Here is a 23,659-nt window from a genome sequence, read left to right on the forward strand (position 1 = left end):
CGTTACAGAAAACATGACAATCACTTGAAATCAATGTTTTCATTATCTGGAGCCATTACCAGACCAGCTATGGCTGTAGCCTGCGTAGCGAAAGCTATGGAAGAATGGACGACATCTCTGGGAGGTACTATGCCTGATGCTACCAGAGAACAGCAGTCTTTTCTCTATCAGATGCGAGAAGCAGCTGTGTATATGGGGGAAGCAGTCATTGACGCAGGTATTTTGGCTTCTAAATTCTCGGCAACTTTGGTTGCAGCTTGAAGATCCCTTTGCTAAAAACCTAGAAGGCGGAAGCAGGATCTAAGAAGGCTCTTGAATATTTTCCATTTGCAGGGAAGGTACTGTTTGGGCCAGAGCTGGATGACATAATGACTTCTCTGGCAACACCGAAGTTGGCTGAATTGCCATTTGCGACTACCCCTAAATTTAGGCAGTCGGCAGCTCGGTCCTTTCGCCCACAGAGAAGGGCAAAAGGTCAGTCTTGCCCACAGGATAAGTCAGCCCAAGAAATCTTGGTCAAGCAAACGTCCTGCCTCCAAGCCAGATGGTAAGTCTACTGTCTGATGGGGCGGGCATCCCCCCTGGGGGGGTCTCAGGGTTGGAGGCCATCTTGTACAGTTGTCCCTGGTATCAGACAACTATGGGACTCGAAACTATCAGACAACTATGCTGGGGCTCGAAAGAGTTGGTCTCTCAGGGTTATGCCATCACGTTCCTGAGGCATCCCCCTCAGAGGTTTGTGGATACAAACCTTCCTTTAGTCCCGCTCAGGGCTTTGGCCTACCGGGAGTCTATTGGGGCTCTCGTGAAGTCAGGAGTCATAGTCCCCATTCCTGTGATGCAACAGGGAAGGGGTTATTATGCAAATTTATTTTTGATTAAAAAACCAAATGGGTCATATCGCCCCATCCTGAATCTGAAGTCTCTCAACAGGTTAATCCATGTGCCAAAATTCTGTATGGAAACCCTACGGTCAATTACGCTGGCGATGGAGCCTGGGAATTTCATGGTATCCGTAGACATACAGGATGCATATATGCATTTTCCAATTGCATGATCCCACCAAGGATTTTTAAGATTGGCGGTAGATCAGCAACGTTATCAATTTCAGGCTCTACCCTTCGGGCTGGCCACAGCTCCTCGGGTATTTACCAAGATAATGGCAGTCATGACGGCTCATCTCAGACGACAAGGAATCCGGATACTGCCATATTTGGACGACCTCCTGATATTAGCACAATCTCAGGAGATGTTACAATGTCATCTCCAGATGACCATTGTCTGCCTACAGGAGTACGGCTGGATAAAAAATTGGAAAAAGTCCTCTCTTACTCCAACTCAGCAGATGGTCTACTTGGGGGCTCTGCTGGTTTCTCTGGGACAGTGGATTCTTCTACCAGGAGACTAGATTGTGGCACTACAGTCTCATGTCCGCAGTCTTCTCTGCAAGCAAAGAGTGTCAGTACACTTGGCAATGCAGGTGTTGGCCTCCATGGTATCCACATTCGACATGGTGGCTTATGCCCAGTTCCACTCCAGATCCCTGCAGAATTGGATTCTGGCTCATTGGGATGGTCTGTATCATCTCAGATGATCCGCATCTTGCCAGAGGTTTGGCTCTCCCTCGCTTGGTGGCTGGAGACGACTCATTTAAACAGGGGTTGTCCATTATGGGTCCCGGATTGGGTACTCCTCACCACAGATGCAAGCATGCGAGGATGGTGAGCAGTGATAGGCCATCACACCTTTCAGGGAAGTCTCCTACCAATAAATATCTTGGAGCTTCGTGCAGTGCGCAGAGCGCTCATACTGGCACAGGACCTCCTACAAGGCAGGCCTGTCTAGGTTCAGTCCGACAACATGACAGATGTGGCATACATCAACCATCAGTGAGGCACATGAAGTCTGGGAGCCATGAAGAAAGTGGCGGAAATTCTGCTGTGGGCAGAATGCCTTCTTCTGGCAATCTGCAATATGTATCCCAGATGTTCTCAACTGGGAAGCAGACTTCCTAAGTCGCCAGGATATACACGCCGGAGAATGGGCTCTTAATCCGGATGTCTTTCAACTCCTGATGGACAAGTGGGGAGTACCGGACGTAGACCTTATGGTGTCACGTCACAATCACAAAGTCCCCAGGTACGGGTCTAGAACAAGGGACTCCTCAGCCTCCTTTGTTGACACTCTGGCGGTGAGATTGGAGGAAGCAGGTATGCCAACCTGCAATCCCATCTCCCTCCTCCCAATGGTCGTCTGTTAGTTCAAGCACTTGGCTACCTTGAGAGTTCAGGTTTCTGCATTGTCAGTTTTGTTCCAATACAGAATTGCCCCTCTGCCGGATGTTAGAACATTTTTGCAGGGGGTTCTCCTGCTGCAACCCTCATTTGTCCCTCCAGTGGCACCGTGGGATTTGACTTTGGTTCTCAGGGCATTGCAGACAGCTCCCTTTGAACCTTTGGATATGGTGGACTTAAGATGGTTGACAGCGAAGACACTTTTTCTCCTCGCTATCGACTCGTAAAGTTTCTGACTTGGCAGCTCTGTCATGTCGCTCTCCATATTTGATTTTCCATCAAAATATAGCAGTCCTCCGTACTAAGGCGGATTACCTTCCAAAAGTGGTTTCCCATTTCCATATAAATGAGGAGATTGTAGTTACGGCCTTTCAATCTTCAGACCTTTCTACAGGTGAAGCTTCCCTGGATGTGGTTCGTGCCTTTCGTAACTAAACATGGGTCGTACCAGCTCCATCAGGAAATCAGATTCGCTGTTTGTGTTATTTGGGTTTCACAAACGAGGCTGGCCAGCAAACAAGCAGACTTTAGCTCGCTGGCTGTTTACGACTATTTATCAGGTCTATACACAGGCTGGTCTCCCTGTCCCAAACAAGTTGACAGCACATTCTACTCTGTCTGTGGGACCATCGTGAGCGGTTAGATATGGTGCCTTGGCTGAACAGCTGTGCAAGGCGGCCACTTGGTCTTCCTTCAACGCTTTAATCAAATTTTATGCATTTGATACTTTTGCCTCCCAGTATGCTTCCTTTGGGCGGCGGATTCTCCTCTCTGCACAGGAGCATCCCCACCCTTAAGGGTACTGCTTAAGGACATCCCTGATGCACCTGGCCTCAGCTGTGATTTGTTCTTTTGCTTCACTGATTCCCTCTTCGTATGTTGAGTGTTTCTTGTGTGTGATGTACTTCCTTCTCCACTCTCCGTCTCTTGTCGTTAGGCTTGTTTACAAACTGAATTCCTGTGGCTGGGGTATATAGGGAGAAGGACCGATGCATGCTGGGAGCTTCAAAGGTAGAAGCTGTTTGGTGGAATGGATCGTTTCCACTACATACCCCAAGGTAGATCCTGGGGACCCTATTGAGTTCGAAGAAAAAGCGTTAACTGAGGTATGTTATACCATTACTCTAATTTTTTAGAAATGGAGATGTTGCCCATAGCAACTAATCAAATTCTACTTAACATTTCTTGAGCACCTTCTAGAAGATAATAGCTAGAATCTGATTGGTTGCTATGGGCAACATCTCCACTTCTAAAAACCCGCACTTTAGTAAATATACCTGTATGTGTAAGGACTCTGTTAACGATGATACGGCAATGCTCCAAAAACTTTGTTCTTTAAGACCTAGTAGTACGGTCCACATAACTTAATTCACTGCTACAGGTAATTAAATAAATTATGTATTTTGCATTGCAGTTAATAAAGCGGTTTATGGAATAAGCTTCCTTTGCTTGACCTATCGGAACAGAGATTTTTTTTTTTTTAGCATGTGTGAACACAGTGTACAGTACATCTGTTTTTCCCACATCAATAAAATCCAGAGGGTCTCTATGGAAGACCATTTTTTACTTGTGGTTGTAATGTTGGAATTTTGTAGGGGTCTAAGATGACTTGGAGCTAGGGCCCTCATTCAGAGCCGTACGCTCTGAGCAGAGCGCACGCTCTGAATGAGGGCCGGCCTCCATAACTATGGAGCGTCCTCCTGGACGCTCGTATAGCTGTGGGTCACCACCCACAGCCTATACGAGCGTGCAGTTTGATGGCCGCGATGGTCGTGACCATCGCGACCATCGAAACTACGAGCCGGAGCCTGCGGTTGAGGTTTTCAACCGCAAGGCCCGGAGTGATTTTGGCTCTATCAGAGCCAAAATCACTCCCACTGACATCACTAGTGAACCTTAGGAACGCCCCCGTCAGGGAGGCACGCCCACCAAAGGGGGCGTGCTGTCAATCATCATCGACAGCACGCCCCCTTTGATCAGACACAACGAGCGAAGGAAAGTCCTTCGCTCGTCGCGTCTGGCGCATGCGCACGACTGAGCTCCCTCCGTCGTGCGCATGCTCAGTGCAGAACATCGACCCACTTGCGAGCGGACAGCCACTCGCGAGTGGGTCTGAATCAGGGCCTAGGTTAGTTTCCAATTATTTGTTTTTCCTATATGTAATCGTTGGTCCTGCTGGAAGTAAATCTCTTAAGACAGTATCTTTTATTGATGTGATGTGATACGATAGATAACTCCGGTTGATAATATTTCGAATTTCGTTTCAACACTTATTGCAATTACAAATAAAGGCTACTTTCCCACCGTTCCCTGGTCAGTCTTGTAAGTTAGATGTTGTTTTCCATTTGATCTGTATAAATGACTTGACCTGTCTAACGGGATGCAATCGGGAAGCCGGCTGACGTAAGCCCGACAGCCGGCTTCCCGACTGCTTTATCCCGGCGAGGGTTAAATGACAGGCGTCTAAATCTAGGCACCCCTAAGTAGGGTTAGGTTAGGTTAGTAAGTACTCACCTACGGAAGATCAGGATTTTCAGCGCTGTCGGGCTGCCGCTACCGGGATCTCTTCATTTGTCTGCCTGACGCTGCCGGGATTCGAACTCCCGGCCATGCGGCCGGCGGTATTTCATACCGCTTCTTGTCTAACTTTATTACATCTTGAAGGGCTTGTTGAGTTTTCCTATTTACAGTACAGCATCCATGGGGCATATCTATAATGGGTGCATGATGGGCATATCTATAATGGGTGCAGGATGTGCAGTGCCCTCATCGCAAACTCTGCACCCATAGACTGCACTTATCACCATTTTCCTGGAGATTTGTGCGTGTGCAGTAGACTCTGGGGGTGGGGACCCGCATGGAGACTGCACATGGCCCCCTTCCTCTCTGCAAAGGTGCATGTGGACGTAGAGCCTTATTGACTAATCAGAATTTGCCACTAGCATCACTGGTCAGTGTCACGACAAGTCCCATTCCCTGGACCACATGACTAGGCAGTAGTTTAAAGCTAGATTTGTAAACAAATTCCAGGACGGGCAAAATGGTCAGGGCGAATGGCTCATTTGCAAACTGGAAATCTAGACACAGGTGGGGCAAATAGGCAAACGACTGATGAAACACATATAATAGGCAGATAGCCTGTTAACACATCAGAACATGTGCCTAGGAAAGACATATATGAAAAATTAATTTAAGAAAGCAGTTTTTGTAAATAAGGAGTGTGACAAGACACCAGTAATGCCTCCATCATTAATGTATGCTCATCTGCATTGCAATTAAGAAGTGATACTTGTGCTGGCAATAGTCCAACATGCAAAGTCATCAGTGAATTTTATGTTAATTGTCTGAGATTTCTTTTCTTTCTGCTCCAGTTGTGTTGGAAAACTTAATGCAGTGAAGGGATGCATTCTCTTAGTTTTTGATTACTTTTTTTTGGCATTTACTTTGCAAAACAATATACAAGTATCCTCAATCAGTGTTGTGTGTAAAAAAAAAAAAAACCTCTTAAAATATGACTTCCTTTATGGCATTCTTATGGCATTCAGCACTTTGTTTTTCTAGACACAATCAATGTGCACTTTAAATGATATACAGGTTGAGTCTTCCATATCCAAAATGCTTGGGACCAGGGGTATTTTGGATAACGGAATATTCCGTATTTTGGAATATTTGCATATCATAATGAGATATCTTGTGAATGGGATCCAAATATACACACAGAATACATTTATGTGTTATATACACCTTATACAAACAGGCTACAGGTAATTTTATATAATATTTTCAATAATTTTGTGGCTCAAGCAAAGTTTGTGTACAGAATTGAAATTCATTTATGTTTCATATACACCTTATACACACAGCCTGAAGGTAATTTTATACAATACTTTTAATAATTTGTGCCTTAGACAAAGTTTGTGTACACTGAACCTTCAAAAATCAAAGGTTTCATTATCTCAGTCATGCCAAAATTATTCCGTATTTCGGAATATTTGGATAAGGGAGACTCAACCTGTAATACAGGACACCTGAGAAACTGTACACAAAAAGGGCACTTAACCTAATACTGTATATTGTGTCCTTCTGTATATTAGCAGCATGGCCTTAACTAGGGTGGTGCGACATGTGCCATAGCACAGGGCAAGGTATCCGTTTGGTAGACCGACCTCCATTAGATCGACAATACATACATCAACCACTGTACATGGAGTACATGTAGATCGACAGATACCATAGGTCGACAAACCATAGATCAACCGCCCCTTTATATCGACAAACACGAGATCATCACCCACAGTAGATCGACACCACAAATTATCGAAACAAAACGACAATATGAAGTTCCACAACACACAAGATAGACATAATGTAAGATCGACAATGAACAATCGACAATATAAAGATTGACAACACTCAAGATAGACAGAACATCAGTTCGACAAACAAAAGGATGACTAATATGAGATCGACAAACAATAGTTTGACAAATATAAGATCGACGTTAACAACCCAGACATCAATAAAAGACAGTTTATACATCTACATCTAAACGAACGACAGCTCATTGATCGAAAGCTAAAAAGACAGAGAGTTAATTGTTACATTTAGACAATACAAAAAGTTATACATCCTAGATGCTGCCCCGCTAATAGCGCAACCCCCGCCTCTACTTTCTGCTGTGGTTCTACAGGTCCCAGCTTGCCGTTTCATCCCTGCAAGCGCTACTGGAAATGCAAGCCCCAATATCCACCCTGCAGCCCTTGTCCCGAAGTGCTGGGCACCCCCAGTCCCTGCGGTGCACCACTTCATCGCCACCTCCCCTGTGCTCCACGCTGTTCCTGGACCTGGGCGCATCTTCACCCCAGCAATAATAAGCCGTCTAGGTTAAGACGCTGACCGCTAATAGCGCATCCCCTGCTGCTACTTTCAGGCATGGTACTACAGGTTCCAGCCTGCCCTTTCATCCCTGCATGTGCTACTGGCAATGGATGTATACCTTTTTGTATAATCTATCTATAACGTGTCTATCATTTATATGTCGATCTAGTAGCTGTTATCTTTTTTTATAGTCAATCTATAAAAAAGTAGACCTATTTAGTTTCGATCTAGGATGCGTGAACCTATTAATACTGTCGGACATTGTCTAACTATTATTGTCGATCTAAGTACTGTCGAGCTTACAGTATATAACTGTCTATCTTAGATATTCGATATATTATATATCGATCTATTGTCACGTTCGACTATATTGCTGTCTAACTAATATTACTGTCGATCTATAGTATCTCGATCTAAACACACTGTCTAACTACCGTGGTCGACCTGATTATTGTCTATCTACACACGGCCGATCTAATGATCAACATCTGCAGGGCAAGGGACGATTTTTAGACAGTGCCTGACAATTCTCTGTTTATAATCATTCTCACTTATAGCTCACACTTCTTTTATCCACGGCATCTCTTGCCCGTCCCTATCTCCTCTATGGCTGACTCTTCCCCCCACCCCCCCCCTCCATCTGGCCACCTCCTCAAGCACCTTCAGTCATATCATTCTCTATTTAACCACTTGCCTGGCGTGGTCGCATCGGATGCGACCAAGCCAGGCTGGGATTTCCCTGACATGGCCGCATTTGATGTACCACCTTTGCTAGTGAGTTCAGCTGCTGGCGCAGGGTACACACACGGATCTCCCCGCTGCTGATATCTGCTGCATACACACTACAAGCAGCACTCTTTCTATACCTTCAGTCAGTGATCTACACTTCCGGCTCCAGGCTTGTGCACGGCTGTTCTGATGGGCACATCCTGCTGCAGGTGCAGCGTCACCAGCGCTCTCCTACACCTAGAGCTGGTGAGTTATACTACATAATTATTGTGTATCATCATTGCAGCCATTGGATTCACACTGTATGTGGCAGTGACATATGGATAATAGAGGAATCTGTACCCCTTCATCATCATACTCGACAAATCCGACTTGTCATGCCCCTTCCCCATAAGGGCATGCCCCTTTTTTGGGTGTGCATCTTATGTACCAATTTAAAAATAGGGGTGGCACCAATGCTCTTTCTGGCCCAGGGCACCAAAAAGTGTAGCTATGGCTGTGATTAGCAGCATATGTTTTCATACATAGAATATGTTTACGCTAAGGTCATTGTTCCTGTGTAATGTAAAAATGTACCTCTTTTAAAAGGTTTCACCACACAATGTTAAAATTTAGTTATGTACTACATAATATAGTTTATACATAAAATACATCTGCTGCACATTATGTAAATGGTGGAGAGAAGTGCACATGATGTGAATGGGGGAGAGAAGTGGCACAGAGGGGTGCTAAAGTCCCCTCCTCAATACAGGACTTGGAAGTGGGATGTAGTTATGTGTTGTGACCGCTGGTCACAATCCCGACTGCAGAATGCCGGCAAAGGATTTATGATAGACGTCGAAATACCGACTCCTTTCATAATCCCGACACTTGAATCCAGGACGACATGCGCCCAAACGTGGTAAGTCTGGGGCGCTCGTCCTGTTAGCCGTGGGGAGGGGGGAGGGTTAGATTTGGAGCAGTTAGCAGGGTTAGCATTAGGTTTTGGGGGGGTGGTTAGGGTTAGGCGCCCGAGTAGGGAGGCTTAGTGTTAGGCGCTCCGAGGGAGAGGTTAGACATGCTACTGCGCATGGACGAAAACACCCTAAGAACTTTTAAGGCGTGCGCGTTACACTATGTGTACGCAGAGAGGCGCAGTTGGGATTGAGACATACAGTATCATGCAGATGGTCCGTCTTATGGGCATGGCCCTCTAGTGGTTGTGTACACACTTACATTTGGGGCCAAACTCTTACGGAGAATCTGCACTTGCGAAATACATCCGTGCACACAGCCCAGCAATAGCATACAGATGTAGTGGTCAGTCTAGGTGTGTACTATTGTATTACTGGAATCGGTATGATTAGAATCCCGACAGCGGCTGTCCAACACGGGTGAAAATCCCGATCTTCCCTAAGGTAAGTATTCACTAACCTAATTCCCTAACCCTCCTTAGGGGTGCCTAACCCTAACCTTTCCCCCAGTGCCTAACCCTAATCCTCCCTCTAAGTGCCTAAACCTAACCCCTCCTTCCCCGCCGCCTTAAACCTAAGTCCCCCCCGGGGGTGCCTAACCCTAACCCTCCCTCCCCCTAGCCTAAACCTAAGTCCCCTGGGGGGTGCCTAACCCTATGTCCCCCGCAGGAGCCCTAAACCTAACCCTCCCCACCCGCGGCTGTCCGCGCTCGGTGCCCAGCATCACTTCGATCGGGATGCCGGGCGCCTGTCTCCCGGCGTCGGTAAAATGACAGGCATCTAGATTTAGATGCCTGTCATTTAACCCTCGCCGGGATACAGCAGTCGGGAAGCTGGCCGTCAGGATTACGTCCGCCGGCTTCCCGACTGCATACCGTATTACTATGTACTTACCAAGAGATTTACATTGTATTTTACAGTTTGTGTTGAGAAATCTTTTGTTTGTATCTCTGTATAGAACACTTTTTTTTGTCAGTTGACTGGTATCCGGTTTGAGATACAAGTCCGAGCTCTGTCTATTTCTTCCCTTTCGTCACAGGGACCACCGGTTGTATTTATTTATTTATGGCAATAATGTTGCACCACCTCTATAATTATCAACCTTTAGTGTTAGCTTTTTAAGCCTAGGGCAGCGGAATAATGAATCAAAATACAGTATTTGCAGATCATATTTTTTTCTTTCATCAATTGTGTAATAAAAATTAAAAATGAATAAAATATCCTTAAATATAGATAGAGCATAATGCCAAAAGATGTGTTGTTTAAACTAGTATGTATAATGCATTTCACATTCTTTAAATGAAGTCCTAGTTTTTTCTATTTATTTTGGTGTTTGCATTGTAATGTAAGTCACGTGCACCCGATTCTATTGAACCCATAGCCATAGGCGTTTCTTTCTAAGCAGCGCTGGATGACAATTTTGCAGCATTTTTCTGCCCTGATTTTGCATTGACTTGTATTCTGGTTGTTCAGTTAGAATGTTGCATTGTTATTTATTTTTAGAAGCAGATGAAGGTACAGTACAGCAAGGTGTGTGTGCCGCGTTATATGTATATTAAATCAGACATAGCGTGCAGCTGGAGGGGAGCAAGACAGATGCATGCTATCCTACCGACTCTCATCTGTGCTTACGGGGAAAAGGGGAAGAGATGTTCTACCTCTTGGTAAAAATGTCGGTTGTTAGATGTAATAAGGATGAATCACCTCTATTAATCCAGTTTCCTGGTTTAAAGGATTTCAACTAAAATAACTGGTGATCTTCATGGCTAATGCTTTCTAAGGTGCAGATTTTATAGCCTTCAAGGCTCATTCTAACCTTTGTGATGATGATGTGCTTTTCTGCTGCTTACTAATGCGTCAGGGCAGTGCGTCATATCTAGGGCTTATGACATTCTACAGAAAGCATGCAAATATACTATGGAGATAGTTCTAAACAACTTTGCATTTCTTATGGTACGATTACTATACACACAGTAAAAATATAAAACAAGTTTTGTAGTTTATGATTGTGGAGGTGCTAATAAATGCTCTCTTTTCATATTTATTTCTATATACAGATGTGTCCTTTTGCATCTTTGCTGATAGCACTACAATGTTCGCAGGCATCGCGCCATGTGATCGGCTGTGTGCGCTATGCTATGCCGTGCTGCGTTCGCACCATGCAATCCTATGGAGTCACGCAAGAGGACACATCTGTACTTGTTTTTAGGGATATGTAAGCCAGGACTTACTAATTGTGGTACAACACATACCCCCCAAAAAAGCAAACTTGTCAGTTAGCCTTCCATTTCTTATTGTGGGGTGCACAGTCCAAATTATAATAAATGATTTATATTCTCACTACTTTTTCCTTTATAAAATGATTAAGAAGGGGATTCAGAGATTCAGTAATCTGGTGTGGATATGAGAGAGCCAGTTATCTGTCACAGATATGAGAGAGCCAGTTATCTGGTGCGGATATGAGAGAGCCAGTTATCTGTCACAGATATGAGAGAGTCAGTTATCTGGTGCGGATATGAGAGAGCCAGCAATCTGGTGCGGATATGAGAGAGCCAGTTATCTGTCACAGATATGAGAGACTATATAGAATATAATGGGTGGAGTTTCACACAGGACAGATCTAAGATGGGAGAATATATAGAATGTACCCACTCTATTATGTTCCAATTAACCTGAGAGTGATGTAGTACATAGAAATTCTAGAAACCAACTACAATGTTTTATATCACCAAAAAAATCGGTGGGTACGGTTTAAGAGTTGGCGGTGCTCCCCCGAGTCAGGGCAAACAAGTATACAGATTAGGAGAGAAAAGAAGACTCTTTTTTGGGGGCACTCAATATATATATATATATATATATATATATATATATATATATATATATGTGCAAGTTTAAAAATTAACCTTTAATAAGTATAGTATTAAAATAAGTATAGACACATAAGACAAGCACATATAATTTAGACAGTGGTTGTCAATACAGAGAACCTCACGAAACATAAGCTCATAAGGATATAAGAAAATATGTTGATAGTAACTAAAACTGGATGAAGGCGAATATTAGAAAAAAAAGTTCAATAGTCAATATGTTCTGAAAAGGAATTTAAATCTGAGTAGCCATAGATGTGTAAAAAAAAAAAACACAAGTATGGTCAGAAGGATACCAAATGGTATAAATATGGAATACAGTACACAGTTTGACTGTGCACCATAGCCCTCCTATGGCAACAGTGTACACTAGTTGTATATATTTCTATCACATTGAGATAAACCTAGGCATACAAGGTTATGAGGATAGGCCCCTGCAACAATTTACAGGTGAAATAATCAAACATGTAGAGTGGATCTGTATGATTGATTATAGTATGGTTAATGGGTCACATGATAACATGTCCAAACAAAATTGACAAATAAACCCAAAGCATATAGTCAGAGCATAGCCAGTAAGTTTAAGTTGTTGATATAAGGTGGATGATATACTACAGAACATATTGACTATTGAACTTTTTTTTCTAATATTCTCCTTCATCCAGTTTTAGTTACTATCAACATATTTTCTCATATCCTTATGAGCTTATGTTTCGTGAGGTTCTCTGTATTGACAGCCACTGTCTAAATTATATGTGCTTGTCTTATGTGTCTGTCTATACTTATTTTAATACTATACTTATTAAAGGTTAATTTTTAAACTTACACATATATATTGAGTGCCTCCAAAAAAGAGTCGTCTTTTCTCCTAATCTGTATACAGATATGAGAGAGCCAGTTATCATGTGCAGATATGATAGTTATCTGGTGCGGAAATGAGAGAGCCAGTTATCTGGTGCGGGTTTGAGAGAGACAGTTATCTGGTGTGGGTATGAGAGCGGCAGTTATCTGTCACAGATATGAGAGAGCCAGTTATCTGGTGTGGATATGAGAGAGGTGCGGAAATGAGAGCGAGTTATCTGGTGCGGATATGAGAGCGACAGTTATCTGTCACAGATATGAGAGAGACAGTTATCTGGTGCAGCTATTGGAGAGACATTTATCTGTCGTGGATATATGGGGAGATTTATCAAACCTTCTAAAGAGGACAAGTTTAGGTGTATCCCATAGCAACCAATCAGATTCTAGCAATCATTTTATAGACTATACTAAATAAATGACAGCTACTGAATAATCTGCTTGGTTGCTATGGGCAACACCTACACCGGTCCTCTTTAGAAGGTTTGATACATCTCCGCCTTATTTTCTACAGGGCAATTTGCTATGTAGTTCAGGATAACTTGCTCCCAATGATGCTTCCTGTTGCTGGCTGAAGGCAGTCAGGCCTGAGTACAGACCATGCAGACCTGATACCGTGGCAATGAGGCTTTGTTGGGTGGTCTTTACAGTAGCTATGTGCAAGCGTGAAGCATGGCAGTGCCTTCTTGTGGGACCTGGCTACACCTCCATAGCAAGAACGAACCCCCAGAGAGGCACTGGGTATTTTATACCCAGCAATCCCTTCCTATAGATGTCACTGGGGCAATGCAAACAGAGCTGAGTAGACACACCTTGAATCAGTCAACTCCATGTTAAATCTACTAGAACACTGGGAAGCTTGCATGTGATTTCCCCCGGGTATGTCTGTACCAGGAGAACCAGATTCAGGGGTTTATTTACAAAGTGTCAGGTTGTAAAACCCAACACTTCTGTTTGTGTTTATGCCCGATATTTAAAAGGGCAGTGCTTTTACTAGCCGTGTCTTGCTAGCAATATCACTGCCCTCTTAAATATCGGACATAAACACATTTTTACAACCCGACACTTTGAAAATAAATCCCTTAGAACACTGCAGGGGTTAGTCATACCAAACTTTGTAGGTACCTGTTATCTTACCCAATTGGTCCTGGTAGCTGTTATTTTAGTGCAAATAAATTTAGATAATGTTGTGCGTACAGACGGCACGATTGACAACGATAACAATATATCGATCATCCAGCACATCATGTACCCACCAATGACTATAACGAAGGGTCCCTATAGTAACCTGGTCGATATCGACCAGGTAGGCCTGCATGCAGAGGCAATTGTCCATATTGACCATACGTGCCCGTGCATCGCAGGTTGTTGGTAGGCGAAAAATGCACGATTTTAACGATATGATCAATATCGTTATTGTTCATATCGTCCATTTTAATCGTACCGTGTGTATGCACAGTCCTATATAAAATCCTATATAAAAGAAAGTAAACAATAAAATAGCAATTTCTTGCAATCCAATATTAAAACAGGAGTACTTACCTGCTTTAATATAAGCTTTGCCATATGCTTTAGCATATTCTTGTGAATATTACAAGTTCTTTCCAGCAACTTTTATCCGGTGTCCGGGTGAATTAATTCAGATAGCAATAACAACAATAGTGTTGGAAATACCTGACAGTACTAAATGGCATCTAAACAATCATTGCTGTAGCCTAATAAAGAACATCTCCTAAAACAATACATTTTAAAGCGTTTTAAATTTTAGATGCTTTTGTTGTTCATTAGCACCCTATTGTTTTAAATTCCATTAATTGTTCTCCCATCTCTTTGTCATTTTACGGTTTTATAAAAAAACTGCTTAAAATTAATTACAGGAAAGCAAATCTCAGTGGTGTATCTTCGTACTTACCGTGGCATTAGCCATGCTTGACATGTTGCTGTTTACAGATGAAATGGAAGCATTCATATTTCTCAGTGGAGTTACTTAATTATCTCTTTGCATTGTTTCCCATCTTTTGTTACTTTTTCTTTTTGTTGTCAAAGTGTGATTAAACTTGAATTTTCCAAATCTATCATTAAAATGTTTTCGTGAGACTACTTTGTACAGGGGCACTGTTGAGAGTAACGGTTTGAGTATTAATGAAAACACTGTTGATTTTTGTTGTCAAATAGAATAAGTTCTAATAAAATACATAACCGATTTGGTGCTGCTGAAGGTGAAAGTCTCTTGTCTAAACTTTGGTATTTAGATTACAGGTTTATTATTGTGATTCTCATATTACATTTAAAATGTAATTAAATATTATTCCTTATTTATAGAGTGCTACAAGGGCTTCGCTGTTCCTTAGAGAACAGGACATAAAGTTCCTACAAGACAGCAAAAGGGCATAAAATGTATACAAAAATAAAGTACACACATAATAGGATAAAACAATACATACATGGTAGTCAAAACATACACTTCAATACAAAAAGGTAACAATAACTACAGATGTGTCCTTATACATCTTTACTGCCGTCACGCTAAAATGCTTCTCTCAGCGCCAAATCCCGCAAAATTCTGGTAGCGCCGGGCGTCTTTTTTTTTTTTTTTATTTCTTTTGCTGGACAAGCATGCACCAGCAGACTGTAGACTCTGCTGATTTATTTTTATATGCGACAATTGTATATCTGTGTGAGACAAAGGGCCAGATGTACTAAGCTCTGAAAAGTGATAAAGTGGAGAGTGATAAACCACCAGCCAATCAGCTCCCAACTGTCATTTTTCAAACACAGCCTGTAACATGACAGTTAGGAGCTGATTGGTTGGTCGTTTATCACAGTCCACTTTATCACTTTTCAGAGCTTAGTACATCTCCCCCTGAGTCTCTGAATCTGTATACGAAGTGCTACAGTACAATGTAGCGGCCGCAGCTTTTTTCACTCCAATTTCCATTATGGTTCATATAGGTGCTCACAGTTGTCGCATATCAAATTAATCAGCACCGTCTTCTGGTACGGACGCATTTTCGTCAAAAAACTCACGTTAGGCAGGTTGCGCTGCATGGTTTTTTTAGGGTAGCTGCATGAGGACACATCCGTAGGTATCTAGCACTGGCTGAACCTGTACCCCAGTTTATGGACACATCAGGCAGGTTCATAGTCACTGATTTTAAAAGGAAAGCCAAAATAAGGATATAGTGTAGCTAAGGAAATGAAGATTACACACGGGAAGAGGCTCCTACTTATGAGAGTTTGCAGTTTATAAGGAAGGGGTAGTTAGGTATGGGTGACACAGAAGGGTGAATCCGTATGAATGGATTAAAGGGGGGGTTAGGAGGGAAGCTGATTGGCTTTGATAAATGTGTTTTGAGAGCCTTTAAATTGTAGGAGGAAAGTCTGATCATGAGAGGGAGAGCGTTCCAGTGGTGGGGAGCAGTTTAAGAGAAGTCTTGAATGCAGGAATGGGAAGAGGTTATCAGTTAGGAAGAGAGGTTGCTGTCCTTGGCAGAGTGAAATGAGGGAGTGAGTGTGTGGAGGGGTTTGTGGTTAGAGATGTAGGAGCAAATAGGGTTGGGTGAGGGTTTCATAGATAAGTAATAGGTGTTTGAGTCAGACTGTGTAAGGGAAGATGAGCCAGTATATGGCCTGGCAGAAAGGTAAGACAGTTACAGAGTTGCTAAAGAGAAGAATGAGCCAAGCAGAAGTATTGAGGATGGACTAAAGTGGAGAGAGATGGGACTAGAGAAGGTAAGAAGGTTGCAGTAATCCAGTTGAGATATTAGCAGAGACCCAAGTGATGATGAATGCACCAATCAGTGTCAGCGGGCTGTTCACAAACAGTTGACTAGTGATACTATTAATCTTCATCCTCTATTTGTTGCTGTACCTGACCACCTGCAAACATATTCCTGGTGTATATGCACCTCACTCCTCATCTGAATATGTTTGTAATTTCCACAAATATTCCATTACTGTACTTAATCTGTTTTAGAATGCAAGCAGGTTTAATTGTCAGAGTTACGTAAATCTGCACGGGCGTACGTTCATGGCATGTGCAGTGTACAGTAATGCAAGATTAGCTACGCCAACTGGCATACAGATTTGTCCTCATACATCTAGCCTCTTTCCGCTTTAAACAGCCCACAGAGGCACCATACTCTGGGGTAAGTCTGTAGCGCCGGGTGTATTTTTGTGCAACTTTTTACCTTCATATGCATCTTATTTGCAAAGCTATGGTAATAGGTAGCACAAGCAGCTTCTGCTGATTAAAATGATATGCAGCATACCTACAGTATATTCTGTGAGCGACTGTGGCTGTATCTGCATGTGAAACGCTACGTTACAGTGTCAGCGGCTGTAACACTGTAACAGCATTTCGTATGTAGATAAACCCGCTGTCGCTCACAGAATATAGACATGCTGTATATCATTTTAATCAGCATAAGATGCTTGTGCTACCTATTCGCATCACTGTGCGAATAAGACGCATTTGAATGTAAAAAGTTGCAAGACAAGACACTCAGCGCTACTGAGTCACACAGAGCTACTGCATTATGTGTAGCGCGACTTGTAGCGCACGGCGGCTAGATGTATGTAGACCCATCTGTAGTACTCACTCTGCATCAGCCCCAAAATGTAATGTTTAAATAATCCCATTGTTCAATACTTGCCTCCACCCAAAACTTCAACTTTAGAATGAGATTTAAGGTGCCCATCCACTAGACGATTAAGTTGAGCGATTGAACGATAACTATCGTTCAATCGTTTGCAACAATGACTAAAACGACTGGAGACGCACGTGCCCGCTGGTTGTTTAGACATCTGTCATCGTGCAAACATGCTGGTCAACGTGACGATAACGTAAGGTTGAGCATGTTTGCAGATGATTGATGAGCCTGCACTGATCGACTGCTAGTTCAGTGCAGGCTCACCACAGACTGCCAAACGACTGCACGATTACAGTGTCGTAATCGTGCAGTCGCTTTCATGCCTGCTAGTGGATGGGCACCTTTACTGTATCAAAGCTTGAAGAGAAATTAACTGGAGGTAGATAAAGTACCAACCAATAAGCTTCTAACTGTCCTTTTTTCAAAAACAGCATTTAAGTTGACAGTTAGAAGCTGATTGGTACTTTATCTCTCCAAGCTTTGATAAATCTCCCTAGTGTCAGATAGAAGCTGGGAGTTAACAAGTAAGATTATAGTATATAGAGTTTTTGTTACCTGGAGCAGTTCTGGAAGTACTCCTACAGTAACTTACAGTACATATAAAAAAAACATTTTATTTTAATCTTACTTTGAATTCTACCCAATACTTTTGTTTTACATGTTGAGTGAAAATTTACTTTACGTTACTGCAATATCAGCTCATCCGTTCTGCTGATCACTGTATTATTGGGACATCCAGAACTTTGCATTAATTCATCTTGTGGTGTGTAAGGTATATATCTTTACTCACCCACATCTCCAGTCAGCCAACTGATTAGTTGAAGTTATTATAATATGTTTGTTTTATTTTGCTGCATATTTAATTCTCTTTTTTTTTTATGTATGCTGCTCGTATATATTTTACAGACTTTGTAGTTGAGTTGTGGTCTCAAAAAGTGAAGAAATAACTGATTAGCATAATGTCATTTTATGTAAAATTTTATATTTTAAATATGAGATTAATTTTCTGATAAGAAACAAAAACAAATCATTTAAAATATCTAGTTTCCCATTACCCCACTCCAAAGGAGATTGTCGATACACACCTAAGATTTAATGAACGACAGAACGCTCACTGCTCCGTCCTTCATTAATATGTACAGCCACACATGCGATATCGTGTGATTGGCCGTGCAGTACAGCCAATAACAGAACTTAACATGCGACCCACGGGAGCATGCAGTCCGGCATACACACTGCACGATATGCCCGATTTGTTATTCCGATTTGCCAAATTGGTCCGATAACATGCAAGTGTATAGTTTGTCCTTGGTGAGAGAACAGTGGTGTATGTTTTATTGTGCCGACAACCACACACGCACATTTTATCTATAATTGATAAAAAGTCAAATATTTTACTTTGACTTTCAGGCAATGAATTTGGGCATCCAGAATGGTTGGATTTTCCAAGAAAAGGAAATAATGAAAGCTACCATTATGCTAGGAGACAGTTCCATTTAGTTGATGATCAAAGTCTACGATACCGATATCTTTATATGTTTGACCGAGACATGAATAAATTAGAAGAAAAGTTTGGCTGGCTTTCATCACCGCCGGTAAGAATTATATAACATAGCATTTTTTTTGTTTTAATTATTATTCTTTTGTAATTTTATTTTTTTATTTCATTAGTATTTAGGTACTAAATTGTACCTTTGTCATTAGAATGTGGTTTTTTTTTTTTTCTTAATGTGATGAGACACTGGGTCTTTTCTGTCGATTTATGTAATCCTAAAATAACATGGATTTGATATCAAATGTCAATATAAATACTAGTTTAATTGAAGTTGACAGCGATAAACAAGCTCTTTAGAAAAAGAACCAGTAGCTCCTGAAAATCCTCTGATGGCCTATAAATGAGAATTTGTGTGAATGAAGGAGGGGGGTGGGGAGAATCAGAAATCTTAATGCATCTAAAGTGCTGCTGAATGTCTTTACTGTAAAATATGTCATAGTAATACAAAATGGATAGTGTAATAGATAAACTCTGAAGTGGTCCGCGCAGACTGAAATGGCTTTCTATCTCCTAACAGTCATGTACATTTAACATATGTTACATAGTGCAGGAATCTGGAAAATGTTAACAATAATCGTATACACCGCCCTACCATATCCAGGGTGTAAAATCCCCTTGAGACATATCTGAGGTCTTGGGGATGCTCCTTGTCTGCACACAGTGAAATCCGAAATTGTTATCCCCTATAGAACTACATGGCTGCCTTGTGTTCATGTGTTCCTGGGTGTTGGGGCTGCTTTAGTACTATTGAGTGGTGGCACAATGCTTCCTGTGGCTCCGCCCACCCATTCCCCCATAAAGTTGCTTATAGCCAAGAGGTCTGTCTGTAGCTACGCCCACACATTTCACAGAAGGTTGACGTGGGTTGTCACAGAGATCCACTCTTCCCACGTCCTCTCCTGTGACTTCATCTAGATACATGGCCAGAATATTAGTTAATGTGAAGTAGTGAGAAACAAATCAACAGCAATAAGTATTGTGCACTTGCGGACGCAATTACCATTAGATAAATATGGCATGCCAAGCTCTCAGCTGCCCCGATTTAGGTGGAACAGGCCCAATTTGAGGGCACTGTTTCAGATATCAGGGCTACGTTTAGAAAGTATCTCCCACTATCGGATGCTCATCAGTGTGAAGTATTGTTTTTTTGAAGGGAAGGGGCACATCATTAGAGGTTTCTTCAAATGAGTCAATGACCTCCAATTGGGGATCTTTATTGGAACATCTACAAAGTTATCTCTTATATCTCCAATGACCACAAAACATGAATGAAACAAAAAGTGTCAAATCCTTATTAATTAGTCCATATAAACTGTGTACTGTAAACTTACACAGAAAATATAAATGAACAAGTGGGGGACGCCTACCAGATGTTATCAAAACCATGCATGGAAAGTAGGAGTGGTGTGATGCCCGGGCAGCACTCAGTTCCCTCCAGACAGGGTGGCACCAGTCGCAAGAGGCAGCCCCCCAACAGCGTCCCACTTGTGTTTTTACGGACTCTGTGTAAGTTTTTCTAACATAACAGGTTATCAACAAAACTGCACCAACATACTATGAGATAAAGGAAGCCATGTATCTCTAAAGTTGACCTCCCCCCACTTAGCACAAAATCTGCCTCTCTAGTCCATACTCATTACCTGCTCTCATTCACAGTTGCAGACTGCCCTCCCTTGCACAACAGGACCCTCCAAACCTTCAAGCTTTCCTTAAAAACTCACCTCTTCAGACAGCTTTTCATATTCTTTAACCACCTCTGTATGCTGTTCTACCCGATTACCACCCCTCTATACTAATTTATCGGACCTTTCTACATAATCCGCTCAAACTTACTTTTATTTCTATTCTATAGTCAAACAACCCTCAGACCTCCAGACCAACATTGCTGCGTGACTGGATCATAGAGCCCACTAATCACATGTCCCCTTGCAATCTACAGTAGCTGGGCCAATGTGCAAATTGTGGCACTTAACCTCACATATCAAACTTCTATTGTAATATAACATAGATTGTAAACTGCAAGCAGTGCCCTCTTACTGCTTTGTTTGTCTTTTGATGCCCATTCTTGTCAAATTACCGTTTCTTCCCAATTATAAAGTGCTACAGAATATGCTGCGCTATATAAATATAAAATACAAAATTTTTTAAGACTCATTGGAAAAAAAAAAAAAATTAGTCATAAAAAGAGAATTTCCACACATGTAAAACTGTAAATAAGGTACATATATTTGTTATGGAATTTGGTATGTAATGCCGGCGGATCAAATACCGACAGTGGCAGCCTGGCGGGTCGAAATCCCGACAGCTGAGAGTAAGTACCCTAACCCTCCCCTTACCCCCCCCCCTAACCCTAACACTCCTTTAGGGGTGCCTAACCCTAATCTCACTCCTAGTGGCTAACCCTAGCCTCCCCCTTTTAGTGCCTAAACCTAACTCCCCCTCCCCGCACCCTAAACTAACCCTCCCAGGGGGGCACCTAACCCTTCCCTGCTTTTGCATTAGTAACTAAGGCAAGAAACACAAAATTGTGTTCAAAAATCCAAAATAGCCTATAGGATCATGGTCCCTCTTTTGTAACACAACTGGCGGAGACTCAAAGTTGGCTATTCCCTCGTGATAGTCTTACGTTGCATTAACAGTTATGATCTTGTCAATTTATTTCCCTGATTATTCTCCGACAGCAACTTAAAATCTATTATTCAGATTATAGGTGATAAGGGCAGTAGGTCTTTCACAAACTGAATGACCATACTGCAGACTTTATTTGAAATGACAAGTCACCCAATAACATGGACTAAGGGGAAACCTGCTGATCCCAAAGGGATTCATTGTGACAGAGCAGTTGCATTTTTCTAGTCATTCTACCTTATTTTTCTCCTTTCAGGCCTACATCAGTGCAAAGCATGAAGGTGACAAGCTTGTTGCATTTGAGCGTGCAAATCATCTTTTCATCTTCAATTTTCATCCTTACAAAAGCTTCACTGGTTACAGAATAGCTGTAAACTCACCTGGAAAATATCCTTTAATGAGTGCCGCCTGGTACAGGGCTTCACAATTAGAAATAACGTTAAATAATTGTTTCTGTTCATATATGGTGGACATTTCTGTAAACATAGGAATTTATATTTGGGTGACATCTGGCGAATTGGTGTTTTCTACTTCAGGGTCCATAGGGGGTCCACAGGGTTGACCTTGGGGTATAGGTTGGGAACCAAATCCGGGCACCACGCAGTTAAAGCTTTTAGCTCCCAGGATGCACTTGGGTCCACTCTCCCTATAACCCCGCCCCCCAGCCAGAGTCAGTTTAAGTTGGTGCCCGGCCAGAGTCGGGTCACCGTTACTGCAGGGGGGCTGCTTAGCAGCCCCTAAGCTTAAATTTTATTTTATTGTTTTTTACTACTCTTCAGAGCGGCAGCATCAGACTGTCCAATGGACGTCTAAGCTGCCGCTCCTACACCGCGCCGGCGCTGCGACGCCAGTACAGATCTGGGGATCGCAGCGGGACCCCAGAGTCTGTACTAGCCGGGCTCTGGAGGATTCCCTGGGCTGCTGCGTGTAAATGCAGCCTTATGTCTCCGGTCTCTGGGGACAGACCGGAGGCACTAGCAGTGGCGGCGGGCTCCCCCTCCATGGAGGCATACCCCGCGTGTCCACTAGCCCACCAGGGATTATAGCGGCAGCGGGAGCCGGCATCCCGGGGGGTTAATTTGCTAGCCAGGGGAGGAAGCCTTCCCTGTCTAGCGGCTCCTCTCCTCAGCTCAGCGCGCCTTTCAATACTACAGTCTGGCGTCGCTGAGCTGCTTCCTCCGCGGGCCACGCTTCTTCTGAGGTCTCCAGCGGCCATTATCTCTCGGTGGTGCTGCAGAACTCTTAGGATGACAGTGAGCCCAGTCCGCCTGCGTACCTGGCCATTTGGGTGAGTGTACACAGCGCTATAGCCTTCCCAGACACTGAATCTGGGCAGTTGAATGTAGCGACATTGTGCAGTATATTATATGTCATGCAAATGTATGTATGTATATATATTTTTCTGCATTGTATGTGACTTATGCTAGTGCTGACTGTCTGTACTTTATTCTCTCACCTGTCAGTGTATATCTATCCCTTTTCTTTATCTGCCCTAATACAGGTGTACCTGGGGTGGTTCTGAGACCTCACATATATATACTTGTTAATATTTGTGAGGTTTGTCACATACTGTTGCGTGCTGCACGTTGCCATATTTTAGATGGAACTGTGAGTTGCATACCCTGATAATGGGTCCCTGCAGCTAATCTTAGCGTCAGTCAGGACCGGTATGGCGCTGCTTAATATTTCCGTCAAGATAGTCAAATATATCTGACCAGGAGATTGCACACGATACTGCACCCATTATTGCTATCCTGCAAGTCATAGCCTGCAGGTAGTAGTGCGGAGGATTTTAACTCAGAAAGGTTTATGTATGCGGCGCCATCTGGTGCCGGGCCCTTGCACAACCCCCTTAAAGGGCAGTTTATTTCTCAGGATCCTCTCCTTTGAGGATCGCCAGGCGGGCCCCATTGTCGTCACTCGCTTGGAGTTACTTCACCAATACTGCCCTTTTCAACTCGGGGTATCTCGCAATTTCTTGCAATTTACCCCTGTGTCACAGACTATCGCTCCCTGCCGGGGTTTTTCACAGTACATGAATTACCTCCGATACCACATTGGTCTGTCGTTCCCTTGCAGGGATTACCACAAAGGCCACCCTGGTGGATGTCATTTTCTACGAAATACTAAATGGCGTGATATACGCCCTGTGGTTACTTCCCAGTGGCTCTGCCGTGAACTGGAAGGTGTATTCGGCTCTTTCCCTCTCACATGGGGGGAGCCGATTTCAAGTAGTATTATCCCT

The 23,659-nt window shown here is 42.9% G+C and overlaps 1 protein-coding gene across 2 annotated transcripts in view; it reads left to right on the forward strand.

Moving 5' to 3' along the window:
* Positions 1 to 23,659, forward strand: part of GBE1 (1,4-alpha-glucan branching enzyme 1) — a 198,009-nt gene that overhangs the window by 149,866 nt on the left and 24,484 nt on the right. For both annotated transcript variants that reach the window (XM_088442724.1, XM_088442725.1), the window contains exons 14-15: positions 18,642 to 18,826; positions 21,671 to 21,799. In XM_088442724.1, coding sequence (XP_088298850.1) covers positions 18,642 to 18,826; positions 21,671 to 21,799 — 314 coding nt within the window. The remainder of the gene's footprint in view (positions 1 to 18,641; positions 18,827 to 21,670; positions 21,800 to 23,659) is intronic.

The sequence above is a fragment of the Taudactylus pleione genome, unplaced genomic scaffold (genome assembly GCF_031769625.1).
Source record: "Taudactylus pleione unplaced genomic scaffold, aTauple2 ptg000316l, whole genome shotgun sequence".
NCBI lineage: Eukaryota > Metazoa > Chordata > Amphibia > Anura > Myobatrachidae > Taudactylus > Taudactylus pleione.